Source organism: Plodia interpunctella, chromosome 21 (assembly GCF_027563975.2).
Source record: "Plodia interpunctella isolate USDA-ARS_2022_Savannah chromosome 21, ilPloInte3.2, whole genome shotgun sequence".
NCBI classification, from domain to species: Eukaryota; Metazoa; Arthropoda; class Insecta; order Lepidoptera; family Pyralidae; genus Plodia; species Plodia interpunctella.
The window spans coordinates 7,562,106-7,574,903 of NC_071314.1; the positions used below are offsets into that span (position 1 = coordinate 7,562,106).

Sequence of the window (12,798 nt, forward strand, 5' to 3'; positions counted from 1 at the left end):
ACCCCACCGGCCGCCACCTTCCAATGCCTTCCAATGAGGCTAAAGACAGGGGCGGTAGCGAATGAGAAAAATCCAGCTGAATTTGGGCGAGAATAGGCAGCAACGAACGGAAAAATAAACAATCAAGTGGGTGTTTGGATGAGCGTAATTATTACGTCAAGTTAGAATTCAAGCAAACAGCATTGTAGTATTGGAGTCATAAATACAAAGTAGAGCGAACGGGGAAAAAATTAATAATTTAAATTCCGTCATGTTACAGTTCCGCTGTTGTCGACAGCCTGCATGTATCAATATAAAGCTCTTAATATGTAGTACAGCGATAATAGCAAAAAATAAATTCTCGCTCGAATTCCATACGTTGGTATTCAATGTAGTCGTATATAATAGATATTTGTAATTTGATATCTGGCAGGTCACTCTTCTACTAAAGAATAACTTTTAGTGAAATTAAACGTATTCTTTTCCTTTTCAACCAGGGAGCTTCGGGTGATTTACAACCTTTCCAATTATCGAAATCACAGATTTTATAGTATTACTTACAATATAATACAATGCTCTCTATTCAGCTCAAACTCCAGCCGATCCCCTCTTGTCACGTATTCACAAATTAATAAAGATTAAATGAAACAACAAAACGCTGTCTCGCTCCACTTGGGCCAAACGTGTAAAATTTACAAGTCGCGGTTACTGCTCTTTGTTTAGGTGGCGATAACTTAGTTTTTAACTGTTTCGCTGCTGTACTTCGGTGGTTTACTGCCTTTAGCTACGTTTTGAAGATACGCGAACGATTTACTGTGTGTTGCTTTGTAATGCGCATTCGGAATCAGGTTTTAGGTTTGTTTGTGATTTATTTGGTTACGATAAAATTGAAAAGAAAAGTTAATCATGGAAGTATTTTATTGTGTGTTACATTAACCTATTCATGATTTTTTTTCACTTCTATATTAATTTAGAGGTTTTTATCTGAGAACCAGACATGTCAAGCTCATCGTACTCTATCCTATATATATATATATATATATATATTTGAACTATATACCGAAATATATAGCGCGAGAAGTCAATCCTTCAAAAAATATTTACAAGGATTGATTGAAAAAAAAAAAACTTTTTTTCGAAACAATAAATAAATAATATTTTATTTACTACAGTTTCTTTAAATTGTGTGTTCGTTTGATACACAATTTGATGATTGATCGGATAATAACTCTATCTAAGCACTAATTTCATTATCTAACTTTATTAGAGAAGAAAATCCCCTGTCAAAATGGATTCTAGCGATTTTTTTTAAATCCTCACAAAATAAAATATGCTTTATACTTTAACAAATTGTATTTGCTGTAATAAAGTTTGAATCTATACTTCTATACTATTATTATAAAGAGGTAAGCGTTTGTGAGTTTGTGACTTTGTGAGTTTGTATGTTTGAGGCGGGTAATCTCCGAAACTACTGAACCAATTTCAAAACTTCTTTCACCATTAGAATGGTACAATAACCAAGATTGCTATAGGCTACATATTCTCTCAAAATTCCCACGGGAGCGAAGCCCCGGGCAACATCTAGTAAATAAATAAAATACCTTTCCTCTTGCAGCTTAAACTAAAATATGGATATCAAGCCCCCAAAAATTACAAGATGACTACGCTACGATAAGAACGCAATAAGAAATGTTTTATTATTGGGCGGTACGAAAACGTATCAATACTAAAGTTTCGCGTGTGACGGACGACACGTTGTTGTAAGGGAATTAAAATAGGGGTTGAATTATTTATGTTTTTGGGAAATTCCCATTTAAAGTTAACAAAGAATATAGAGAAAAAAAAACTGTATTTTTTTGTCCAGAATATAATTAAATAGCTTTATTATGACACATATTTCCATGTAAACTCTTGATAAGTGATGAAAATAGCAAAAAAAAAAACGGATACAACTTACGATAATACATATACAAATCCACACTCCAAAGTTTTTCCCCACACGTAATAAGACCATAAATCGCATTACAAAAATCGTAGAAAAATATTCAGTGGCAAGTTTCCACGGAGCTGTCAATTTCCACCGCTATCGAACATCAGAACCGAATGTAACCAAATTAGTTTAGACACGGAACGAGTCGATTGTCTGCACAACAATACGAATCGATTCAACCGTCTTTTTCTTTTTCAGAGGGCGAAAGAAACACTAAAGACTGGCACGCGACGAAAAGAACAATTCGAAATTCGAACTCGATGTTTTGAATCCGAATTTGGATTTAGAATGTGGTGCGTACGGCGCGTGGTGCGAAGTTAACGTTGACATTGACGTTTGAGATATTGACGGATTTTGACATGAGTCGGTGAGAAACCCGAATGCACCCAACGGGCGCAGCTAGTCTGCCCGCCGCTCCAGAGGCGGAGGTGCAAGCTATGCACTCAATGGACTGGCTCTTCAAGAAAGAGAGGATATATCTACTCGCGCAGTTCTGGCAACAGGTACGTTTTTCTGATATTAATGCACTTCTAGCGCAGAATACTGCACAGTAGTGATGTGTAATGTGTAATTAGCACTATAAAAGGTCTTGGTCGTGTGTTCGATTCCCAAAGAGTAAATTTATTTCCATATATTGTTCGTGCTTCTGGATGTGTTGTACATCTGTTTTTGTGTTTTTGTTCAAAAAGTCAATTCATTTGTTTTGTTATATAAAACACCAAATTTTTCTAATGTTACATCTACACTTATGTACAGATGTACCTATGGCCTCTAACAGCGAAGTCGTAGGTTCAAATTCCACGGGAAACATGCCCACTTGTTACGCCGACATGCTTTGATACACGTCTATCACCATCCATCCCTATTTCTACATGCATCTCTGTTTACGAGGCTATTCTTAAACTAACCACGTGCCAAGACACAATCGATTTGGATACGAACAGCTGTCTGTATGTATTTCCATATAATACAACTTAAAGACACCTGTTCGTGAAGTACGAATAAACACTGGAGGTGTCAAAGTTTGATTTTTGATGTGTGACATCAATTTGATGTTTTGTGTTTATATGAGTGCATTCTCGGATGCTTCCGCGGCCATACAGCTACAGAATCCCAGGTCCATTTTCATATTTTTTTTCTCCTCCACTTCACACTACGTCAGATAATTGGCAAAGAATATTTTCTTCTTGTCAACATCAAGCCAATTCAAATTAATTTTCTTTATAAATGTCGGTAGAAAACAGATAATCGAGCACTATTCGATAAGATAACTAAAGCTATTTTGTTTCTGTTTTTCTTTCAACTAAAAGTACAGGAATTGATCTATTATTTATCAAGATTACCTACATTGACGGCAATAAATGAAAATCAGTGTTTTCGTACTGATGTGCAGAAAGTGCCTTTTTGCCTTGCTGCAGCACACTAATTCCTTTAGCATTATGCTTGTATGTACGTGTAATATCAATATTGTTTTAATAATCTATATTGTTTTAGTGTCTGTGGCGACACAGGTATACGGTTTCTATGTCTAAGATCAAGTAAGTAAAGAGTTTAAGAAATTCCACCTTGTATTGTATGTCTCAGTTGTCAGTGCACACTAGCGCCACCACAAAACAGTTATGACAACTACTCGTAACCGAACCCACATTACCAATGACAATAAAGATAACCTTTAAACAATAGAGGGACAAAATCAATTAATAGTTTCGCATTATGTGTGCAATTAACCTGTGCCCGGTCGGGATCGAGTTCTCGATTAGTCGATTTGATTGTACAATCGCAATTATTTAAAGATTGTTCGGCATGATAATGTTTTGTTAGTGTTGGGCTGTTATCGGTAAGATTAATTTTGAATTTCGAATATTAGTATATTCAATACATTTTCGTACATTTTATTTCTTCTATTTTATTTTATTATTCTTTATATATTCTTTCATTTTATCTTAATTCTTCCGGCTTAATTAATATTTTGTTAATAATCAAAATAACTCCTTTAATTATCAAAATAACTCCTGTATAATAGTTTAATAAAAAGAAACCTGCGCACTGGTTGACAGTTTAAGTTTACTAGTGTGAACACGATTACTTACGTAGGTAGTCGTACAAGTCATGTCAGATGCCTTAAAATAGAGATTTCATCAAAACAAAGAAATAATCTAAAACAAAAATAGCCATTAAGTATAGAAATTATAATTACGGAATTGATGAAGTGAAATAAAGGACAAGACAAACTTACGATCTAATTAATATAGCTTCGTTTGGGACATAGTTTCTTACAATTCTAAATAACGCTATTCTGACTTGGAAATTCCAGCGATACCAATACCAACTAATTGTGTACTAAAGTGATATCAATTTTCTTGTACATACACATTCGTACAGAAAAAGTACAAAATTATTTACAAATATAAACTAAATCATATCAACGAAGCATGTAAGATTGTATACAAATTCCGTGGTCTATTGACAGCTGTAAATAAAGAGAAAAGGAAGTCGACATGCCAAGCGTGATCCCACATAATGATCCGATCTTTGACTTCACTCACCTGTGATATGTCAATTATACTTGTACGTGAGCAAAATCGATTGTATCGAGTTATCGAGCAATCGCTCCTTAGGTAATTAACGCACTATCATTGAACTGAACAACATATGAAAGTCCGTAATTTTTTTGTGTTTACACCTTCTGATTTTCTATAATTAGAAACAAACAAACAAACAAAACTATTTATAGTTTAAGATTTAAACACTTGGTTGAAAAGTGTATTCACGTCTTAACAATTCCTAATGACAGACACGTAGAAGTCAATATGGCGGCGACACGATTCGAATTTTGTTTCAAATCGCAAATTACTATGTAGATGTAAAATTTACTTAGTAAAAAATCAACCTTGGCTGAGCGTGAATCGTTTTTGTTTGTGTTTCGCCGCTCCGCAAAGTGACAATGATCTTTGCATCTTTTTATAGCTTACGTGATTAATTGTTTTGTAAATAATTATCGTCTGTCTGTTGCTAAAAATAAGAATCCATCGATGCCCATCTCTATATACCTAATAAAAAAACAATATTGCTATGCCAATTTAAAAATCTAAATTCTAAATTCAAATCGATGAAAACAAAATTGATTCTAAATTTCAACGTTAAATGACTGCCAGCCAGTAGCATTCGGATTTATTCAGCGATACAAGACGACAAATTATGAACAATGGTCGTAATACTGTTTTACAAAAATAAATATTCATTCGAGAACCGAACGCGATGGCCAGATACACACATAATACATCCAGATAGCATTGTAACAACATTGATTTAGAATATTTACATTGAAAATTTACATGCATCGTGTCTTGAATTCTATCGATTAGGCTTGTTTAAATAGTGGCTTCATTTGCATAGCTTACAGACCTGGGAACAGACAATACCCGATAATTAAGTACATATGTACGTAAAAATACTGATAAAAAGAAAATCAATTGGCACGGTATGTTATGAGATAATATTCGCATTCTGCAAGAGCCAGAGAACGTTGAAACTTCAACAAGACAACGAAAAGAAATGAATTGTATTTTATAATTCTGAAATAATATCTAGCTATTTCTTCACGACTTGGAATCTTAAAAAAAAAATAATAGGAAAAATCATCGATAGTTTCGATAACAAAATTATCGAAACTTCAGTTCAGTAGACCAAAATGGGTTCCAAACGATATATTATCTGAAATAATTATACATCTTTATATTATTTAATAATAATAATACTTGAAATCTATCCAATTTTACGTCCTAATCTAAAACCCTAGTTATACGGTACGTATTATCCTTGTATTCAGCAATAAACATAATAACCTATGAGTGGACGTAAAAATATAAAATGGACGTAAGGGCTACCATGCACGATCCGTTGTTTTGTTAGAAGCAAAGAAGCCTAACGTCCACCGCAAACTAATTTGACAGCTCGTAACCCGTCTGTTTCTAATTATCCAAAGGAGTTATATAAATAGTGATCAAAAATACTGGCCGCTAATCTTCTGTACTATTGCAAAAAGAAAAAAAAAGAACAGCCAGTTATTTTTGTTGTCAAAATTTTATGGATATATTTTCGGTGTTCGAAAATTAAATGTGATTACTTTTTTTATTTTTTATAATTTCACACTATCCGAGTTTCTTCTACATGCCGGCAATAACCTTTTATAAAGGAGCGAAGCTTCTTCGTATTCTTACGAATGTGAAGACCCTGAGAAAATTATGTTTTCAATTACAGTTCTATCCCCTAAGTAATCAATCGCCGTTCTTGAGACATAAACCATAATAAATACATACAAACATACAATCTTTTGCCATCAACTGATCGTCATAAATGTGCCATTGGCCATTAGCCACCCATCCAGAGTCGTCTTTAAAACTATATTTAACCGCCATCTTAAAGTAACAATTAACATCTATAAAAATCCACTTTATTGTTTTAATGCTACTTCGTATCGATTATACCCCGATATCGATTGGGTTTTCGCAATTTTGTTTTATAACCTAACAATGTTCATTTTATTGATTTAATTTGCGAATTCATCAATTCAGATTTTATTGCATAAATATTTTATGGTATTTTATGGTATAGCTTTAATAAAGTAGTATAGTAGCTTTAATAAAACTTAGTGAAAGTTTAAGATTATAGTTTAAGATTAATTATAACTGACAGAAACTAAAGCTGGAAGATAACTAAAAAATTATTATCAATTAAAAAAGTTTCGAAAATAAACAAACGAGCTTCAATTTTGTCTATAAATAAATTTGTTTTAAAAATCGTTTCTAGAAAGGTTTTAAAAAATCAAATTTGGAACGCGGCAAAAGTTGGACGTTAATTGGGGTTGGCAACGTCACCACAACCATTCGAATTTCGAGACGTAATTAATCGACTCGAATCGGTCGATCGTATCGTATTGGATCGTAAAAAGAGCGCATTTCCCTACGAGTTCGCGAGGAATGCCATCTGTTCCCACAGCCTTGATGTCCAGAAGAATGTGTCCCTTCGAGCAAAAAACGGTGCGGCTTTCCCATGCCTGCGTCAGTTCTGGGTCGGAGATAGTAACGCCAGGACATAGACGAAATATCCTGAGCGATACTTCACTTTTTACCATCTTAAGTACCAACATATTTTCGACATAAGAAATAATTTGCAAAAACTCCAACACTTAGCCCAAAAGCTGGACGCTGCCGCCGGCCGAATCCAAAAAACTTAACCTGTATTTAAAAATCGATTGCAACCAAAAAATTGTCACTGACAAATGATTCGAACGTCTTGCGGTTGGAAATTACGAATTCAAATCTTCGAATTTCGAACAAAAACACGCCATTAACCGTCGGTTGTTACCTTTTTTCGGCTGTCGATGATTTCGGGGCTAATCGTGTTTTTTGCCGATATTCGAGGTTAATCGATTCATCGGCCTCGCTAATTCGATTTGCGCCCCTCCCCCTATACTATCGGTGGGCGGGATCTATCGATTCGTTAGCTCGATCATCGGTTAAGTTTCTAGTCGATCAATATGTTAATTAATAAATACACATCCGAATTCAGTCTCTCTTCCATGACAATAAGGTCTAGATGTTGTTAAAAATAATAAAACAATACCATGTTAAAATAATCATTGTGAAATTTGTGTAGCAGTATATTAAGTACCAAAACAGAGCGAATCAAGCATAAATGAATGACTTCCACGGCTCGATAATTTAATAATAATAAAAAAATAAAGAATCGATTGCGGTTGATGGCCGGCATCACGAATCATCTGTACAGACAGTCAAATCATCAGTGCGCTGATGGTTTTTTAATGATATTTTTCACAATCGGCCCGATCATTGATGGTTATTAGGTATAGGAGAGTGCCTCGAGACATGAACACAGGGTCTTGAGCGTAATCCCTTGTATTACACGCCAATTTCGCCTCTAATTCAAGTCATTATAGTTCATTTTAGCAAATCTACATTGTGATGTCATGTGGGAACGATCCACAAGTGTCTTTTAATTTTTTTAAATAAAATACTATCGGTAGTAAATATCACTGATAAATGTCAGCCAGGCTGGCTTCGTTGGCACTAAAAGTGATTAAGTCTGATAAAATTGATATGTTTAAAGTTTAACAATACATGCGGAACCCCAACTGTGTGGAACAAAGAACAAGTTCAAGTTTCGTCATTAGTGAACGTATTAAATTCATAGGCCATAATCGGACGTTTGAAGACGATTTGTCCGCAACTAATGTGAAGTAGGCCTTTAACATGTTCAGGGCTGGTATTCCCAGTAACTGGCTGTAAATGGCCAGTAATCGCTACTTTGAATTTCGAATTTGAAATCTTAATTTGAATGTTAGCGTTCCCTTTTTGGTTTTGGACAATGAATATTATGTTTTTCAATCGGCCTTTTCACTTTTATTCATGTAAAACATTTCTTTCGATCAATTTTTTTAATAGCTTAGCTTAATTCTACATAAAAAATCATTCAGATTGAACGAGATTGTTATAAAGCCACATTACAAAAATTAGACATTTTAAAATTCAAGCCATACTACGTCAAACTATTTCCCTTGTGTATTATTGACATTCAAATTAACATAATCGACGTGTTCGGCTAATAGCTTGGATTGTGATTGGCTAATATCGGATCTAGTTTATACTGGTTTTATACCTGTTGAATCTGCAATGTAAGGGTGTAAAATATAACTATGATTAAAGACAATTTTCGCTACTTACTATCAAATGTAAAATCAAAGATTTTCATTAAAAACAAATCTCAAAATCTATTCTGCAAAGAAAATTGTTGTGTAGTAGTAAAACCATAGTTGTAATTGTACATGGAACGTATTAACCAGAAATTACGAAGTCAATAGGCTTGAATATAATAATATAAATAATTATTATAATACCTACTTGCATGTTAATAAAAAATATCGCCTGTCTGGGTGAGCTCTTTCGATAAAAATGATTCTCACAATATAAAACTCATAAATTTATATAACCTTTTCCATTTCTTATACAAATTTTAATGAATATAGTCGTAGAATCATCTTGTTCTACCCCATTAGCGGACTGGTAAAAGAATATTGAACGACACGCGATGAATCGATATATCGGTAATTATGACTAATCGATACTCAAGAGATCTTCAATTACATTATAATGGCCGACACTCACTACCGATCTTTCCATTAAAATCGTTCCGGTAAATAACTTTCATTATATGTTCTCATTCATTAGATCCGTTCATTCATTTTTATTCATAAAAGTGGCCTTAAAAGTATATCAATAGTCATAACATTTTGTATCTGGCATGAAATAAATTAAATTAGTATGAAACAAAAAACATGTTTGTTGGTATTTTTAAATTTCGATAGTATTCTTCTAATTCGTAATTTAAAATGTGAACGCATCGCACGCACGGTTAAACATGGTAGCCAAGTTTCGTAAAATTCAATTTCAACAATAGAGTTACGTATATTCTTGTAAGGTTTTTCCTAAATGTTTATTGGTATGCCAATCGAAATTTGGCAAGTTCGAAGCACATGCCTGCCAGATGCCGATAATAACATCTAAACATCTGCATGATTAAATTTATCGTTCGATTGTGATCTCTGTATCAATACTTAATTAAAAACACGTTTTACCACGTGTAATTTGTAAGTACTTGAACATATATATATTTTTAATAAAGTACATAAGGAAAAAAAAAAACATTTTAATTACAATTAACAAGTCAACTCCGGTTATCAAAAGCTGAACAATTTTTGGAGTGCCCTACGCAAACCGATTATTAATAAAGAAAAAAATATATCAAATTTTGACATTGACAGCTCAAATAAAAATTAAAAAGTTTACAACTTATTTTGCCTTTTAATGCTGTGTTCCATGTCAAACCATGAAAACCTATCTAGTGCTAAAAAACATAATTTACTTAGGTATATTTGAATAATATTATGGAAATTTTCGGCTTTATCTACAGCGTTAAATACATACGGTAATGTTTTCACGACATTTACTAATTCATTACGCAAAATTATTTATTAGGAAACTTTGGAACTATCAAATTAACAATAGGTAAATCTTCGGGTTGCTCAAACGTGCTTCATCGACTTACAAAATCGACGTAACACACTGAAACATTATTGCTGTATCCGACGATAACTTCATATTTACTTAAACCTTAAGTTTAACTTGCATTGAGGATTGTCTGGATCTTACTAAGTTTACACAGGTGCTGCCAAGTGAATTTGAGCCCTACAACGCAAGGATTAGAGTTGAAAGTTGTTCAGTGTTGCCTAATAGTAAAATGTCATTGAACATGTTTCTTGAGCGATTGCTATCGAACTGCAAAATACTATGGTTTGCAAAATCATGAGCTTATGATAACTATTTCTGAACATTCAACTCGTCATCATCATATCGAGTGTGTTATTGCTAACACTGGTATCAGATTTTTTTCAAGTCGCCTAAAGGCATCTGACATGACTTTTACGACTACTTACCGCCATCTGTTGACAGGTAGTCAGCATACACACTAGTGAACTGAACTGTCCACCAGTGTACAGGTTTCCTCACGATGTTTTCCTTCACCGGAAGCAAGTGGTGAACGATGAAAACTACTAGGAGTCAGATTGGTTTACGAACTCATATGGCACGAGTAAGATTGAACCTGAGACCTTTCGATCCACAGGCGGGCGTCTTAACCACCACCGCTTCTTACAATCAACTGTCACATCAAGTGGTTGTAAAAAGTGATTAAATTCGTAAACCTAACTAATATAATAAATGCGAAAGTAAATTTGTTTGTTTGTTACCTCTTCATGCATTACTTAACGAATCTTCTTGAAATTTTGCATACATGTTGTTTGAAGTATGAAGTAGACATAGGGTACCTTTCATCCCGGAAAATTACCGCGCGAAGCCGCAGGCAAAAGCAAGTATGAAATATCTAAAAATATGCTCTGCTTTTTGTATTGTTTACTTATATTTAGTCATCCGTAGATAATATTGATTTGGCAGCAAAAAAAGCAATATACTAACCACAATTTGTAGTGTTTGATTGCGTCTTGGCGCAAAATGTCCTTTTCTTACAATGTCCTTTCTCAATATGTCCTTTTCTCAAAATGACAATTTATAATATTTATTTTTGCGTAAGTGCAATAATCCTCATTGCCTTCTTCTGTTGACGGTACAAAGTAAAATCGCCCATTGTTCGCATTGATACGCATCACGCTGAAATTCCCGCGCTCACTACTTCATAAGCTGACCCGTCACATGCTTAGAATAGCTAGCGATTTTTCTGGAATGATTGGAATAGCTTGTTTAAGTCGACCTCGGTGGCGCAGTGGTGAAGTGCTTGCCCCTGAACCGAGAGGTCCCGGGTTCGAACCCCGGTCGAGTCATGATGGAAAATGATCTTTTTCTGATTGACCCGGATCTTGGATGTTTATCTATATATGTATTTGTTATAAAATATAGTATCGTTGAGTTAGTATCCCATAACACAAGTCTCGAACTTGCTTTGAGGCTAGCTCAATCTGTGTGATTTGTCCTAATATATTTATTTATTTTCACCTTTTCACCACTCGAAGAAAAGAAAATTTAATATAATAACCTCATTGAGCCTTGATTAACAGTAAAATTAATTTTATAAATTTATGATATTGTTAGTATATTTACATTAATATGAGCTGAGTCCTAATATAAACTGAGGTCTTATCTAACCACTTATATTGTCTGTCAGTTGTAAATAAATTCATATCATAATCCTTGAAATCTATTAATGCTTAAATGATCGTATGATTTTATCTTATTGCTAATATTATAGCAAAATTATTAAGTACCAGTGAGACATAAAAATTAACTGTGTTTCATTTAAAAAAGATAAATTGCTATCACGTATCAAAGATATACGAATTCAACGTCGTGTAGTTTTGGTTGAGGAAAAAAAATAACGAAAACAATCAAATACAATTTATAAAAAGAAAACAACGGATTTCATAACTTGGCGCCATTTTTCAACTGCCATTGACGTGTCCCGGCAGCCGTTCGAAAATCAAAAACATTCAAATTTAGAACGCGTTCGAATCCGAACTCTTTCACAAGACGCGGGAATCGAAAACAGCGATTAGGTCGTTGTGAGTTCGACTTTTAAAAATATGTCGCTCTTTCAGATTTAAATTTAAATATAAATGGAATGCGTTCTTTCGACTTTTATTATCACAACGAGTGATGCAAACTTCTTTCAGGAAATAATCGACATTTCCCTATTATTTATTGCCTTAAACTAAACACAATGATCATAATATCTATGATTTATCTTAAAAGACAAAAGTATTCTACATAAATGCGATCAGGAACCGCATAATTATTTTTTATTAATCTCATAGAGAAAAAAGAAAAAAGCGTTGCAATTTTATGCCCGTAAAATATCATATATCAACAGATATAGTTGGGTAACTATATCTGACGGAATAGATAAAAAATAATAAATAAATAGTGAACCAATGGGCTGTTCCACTTTTAGAAAGCATAATTTAAAAACGGTGTATCGATGTTCCCCCGAAAAACATCGATCACACACATCCCTACTTCACGATGTCAGTTAATGATCGTTACGAAACTAGAATTGGAAATAGAAAATTTATCGATGCTTTTAAACGTTAACGAAGGAAGGTCGTAAACCCTATGGTTTACATTTTGCAAGTGCGTTAAAAATTTTCAACTAATGACAAAATTATTAAATAACGTTGTGGCTAAAGAGAAAATAAATTATTCGAACTTGCGAATATCTAGAATACTTTATCTTCTTCTTCATGG

At 33.6% G+C, this 12,798-nt stretch overlaps 1 protein-coding gene across 5 annotated transcripts in view; it reads left to right on the plus strand.

Moving 5' to 3' along the window:
* The window catches only part of ct (cut), a 151,127-nt gene that overhangs the window by 20,068 nt on the left and 118,261 nt on the right, over positions 1-12,798 (plus strand). For all 5 annotated transcript variants that reach the window (XM_053761025.2, XM_064436639.1, XM_053761022.2 and 2 more), the window contains exon 2: positions 2,168-2,472. Coding sequence is in view for 3 of the 5 variants with exons in the window: in XM_053761022.2 (XP_053616997.1) it covers positions 2,350-2,472 (123 nt within the window). In the remaining 2 variants the exon portion in view is untranslated. The remainder of the gene's footprint in view (positions 1-2,167; positions 2,473-12,798) is intronic.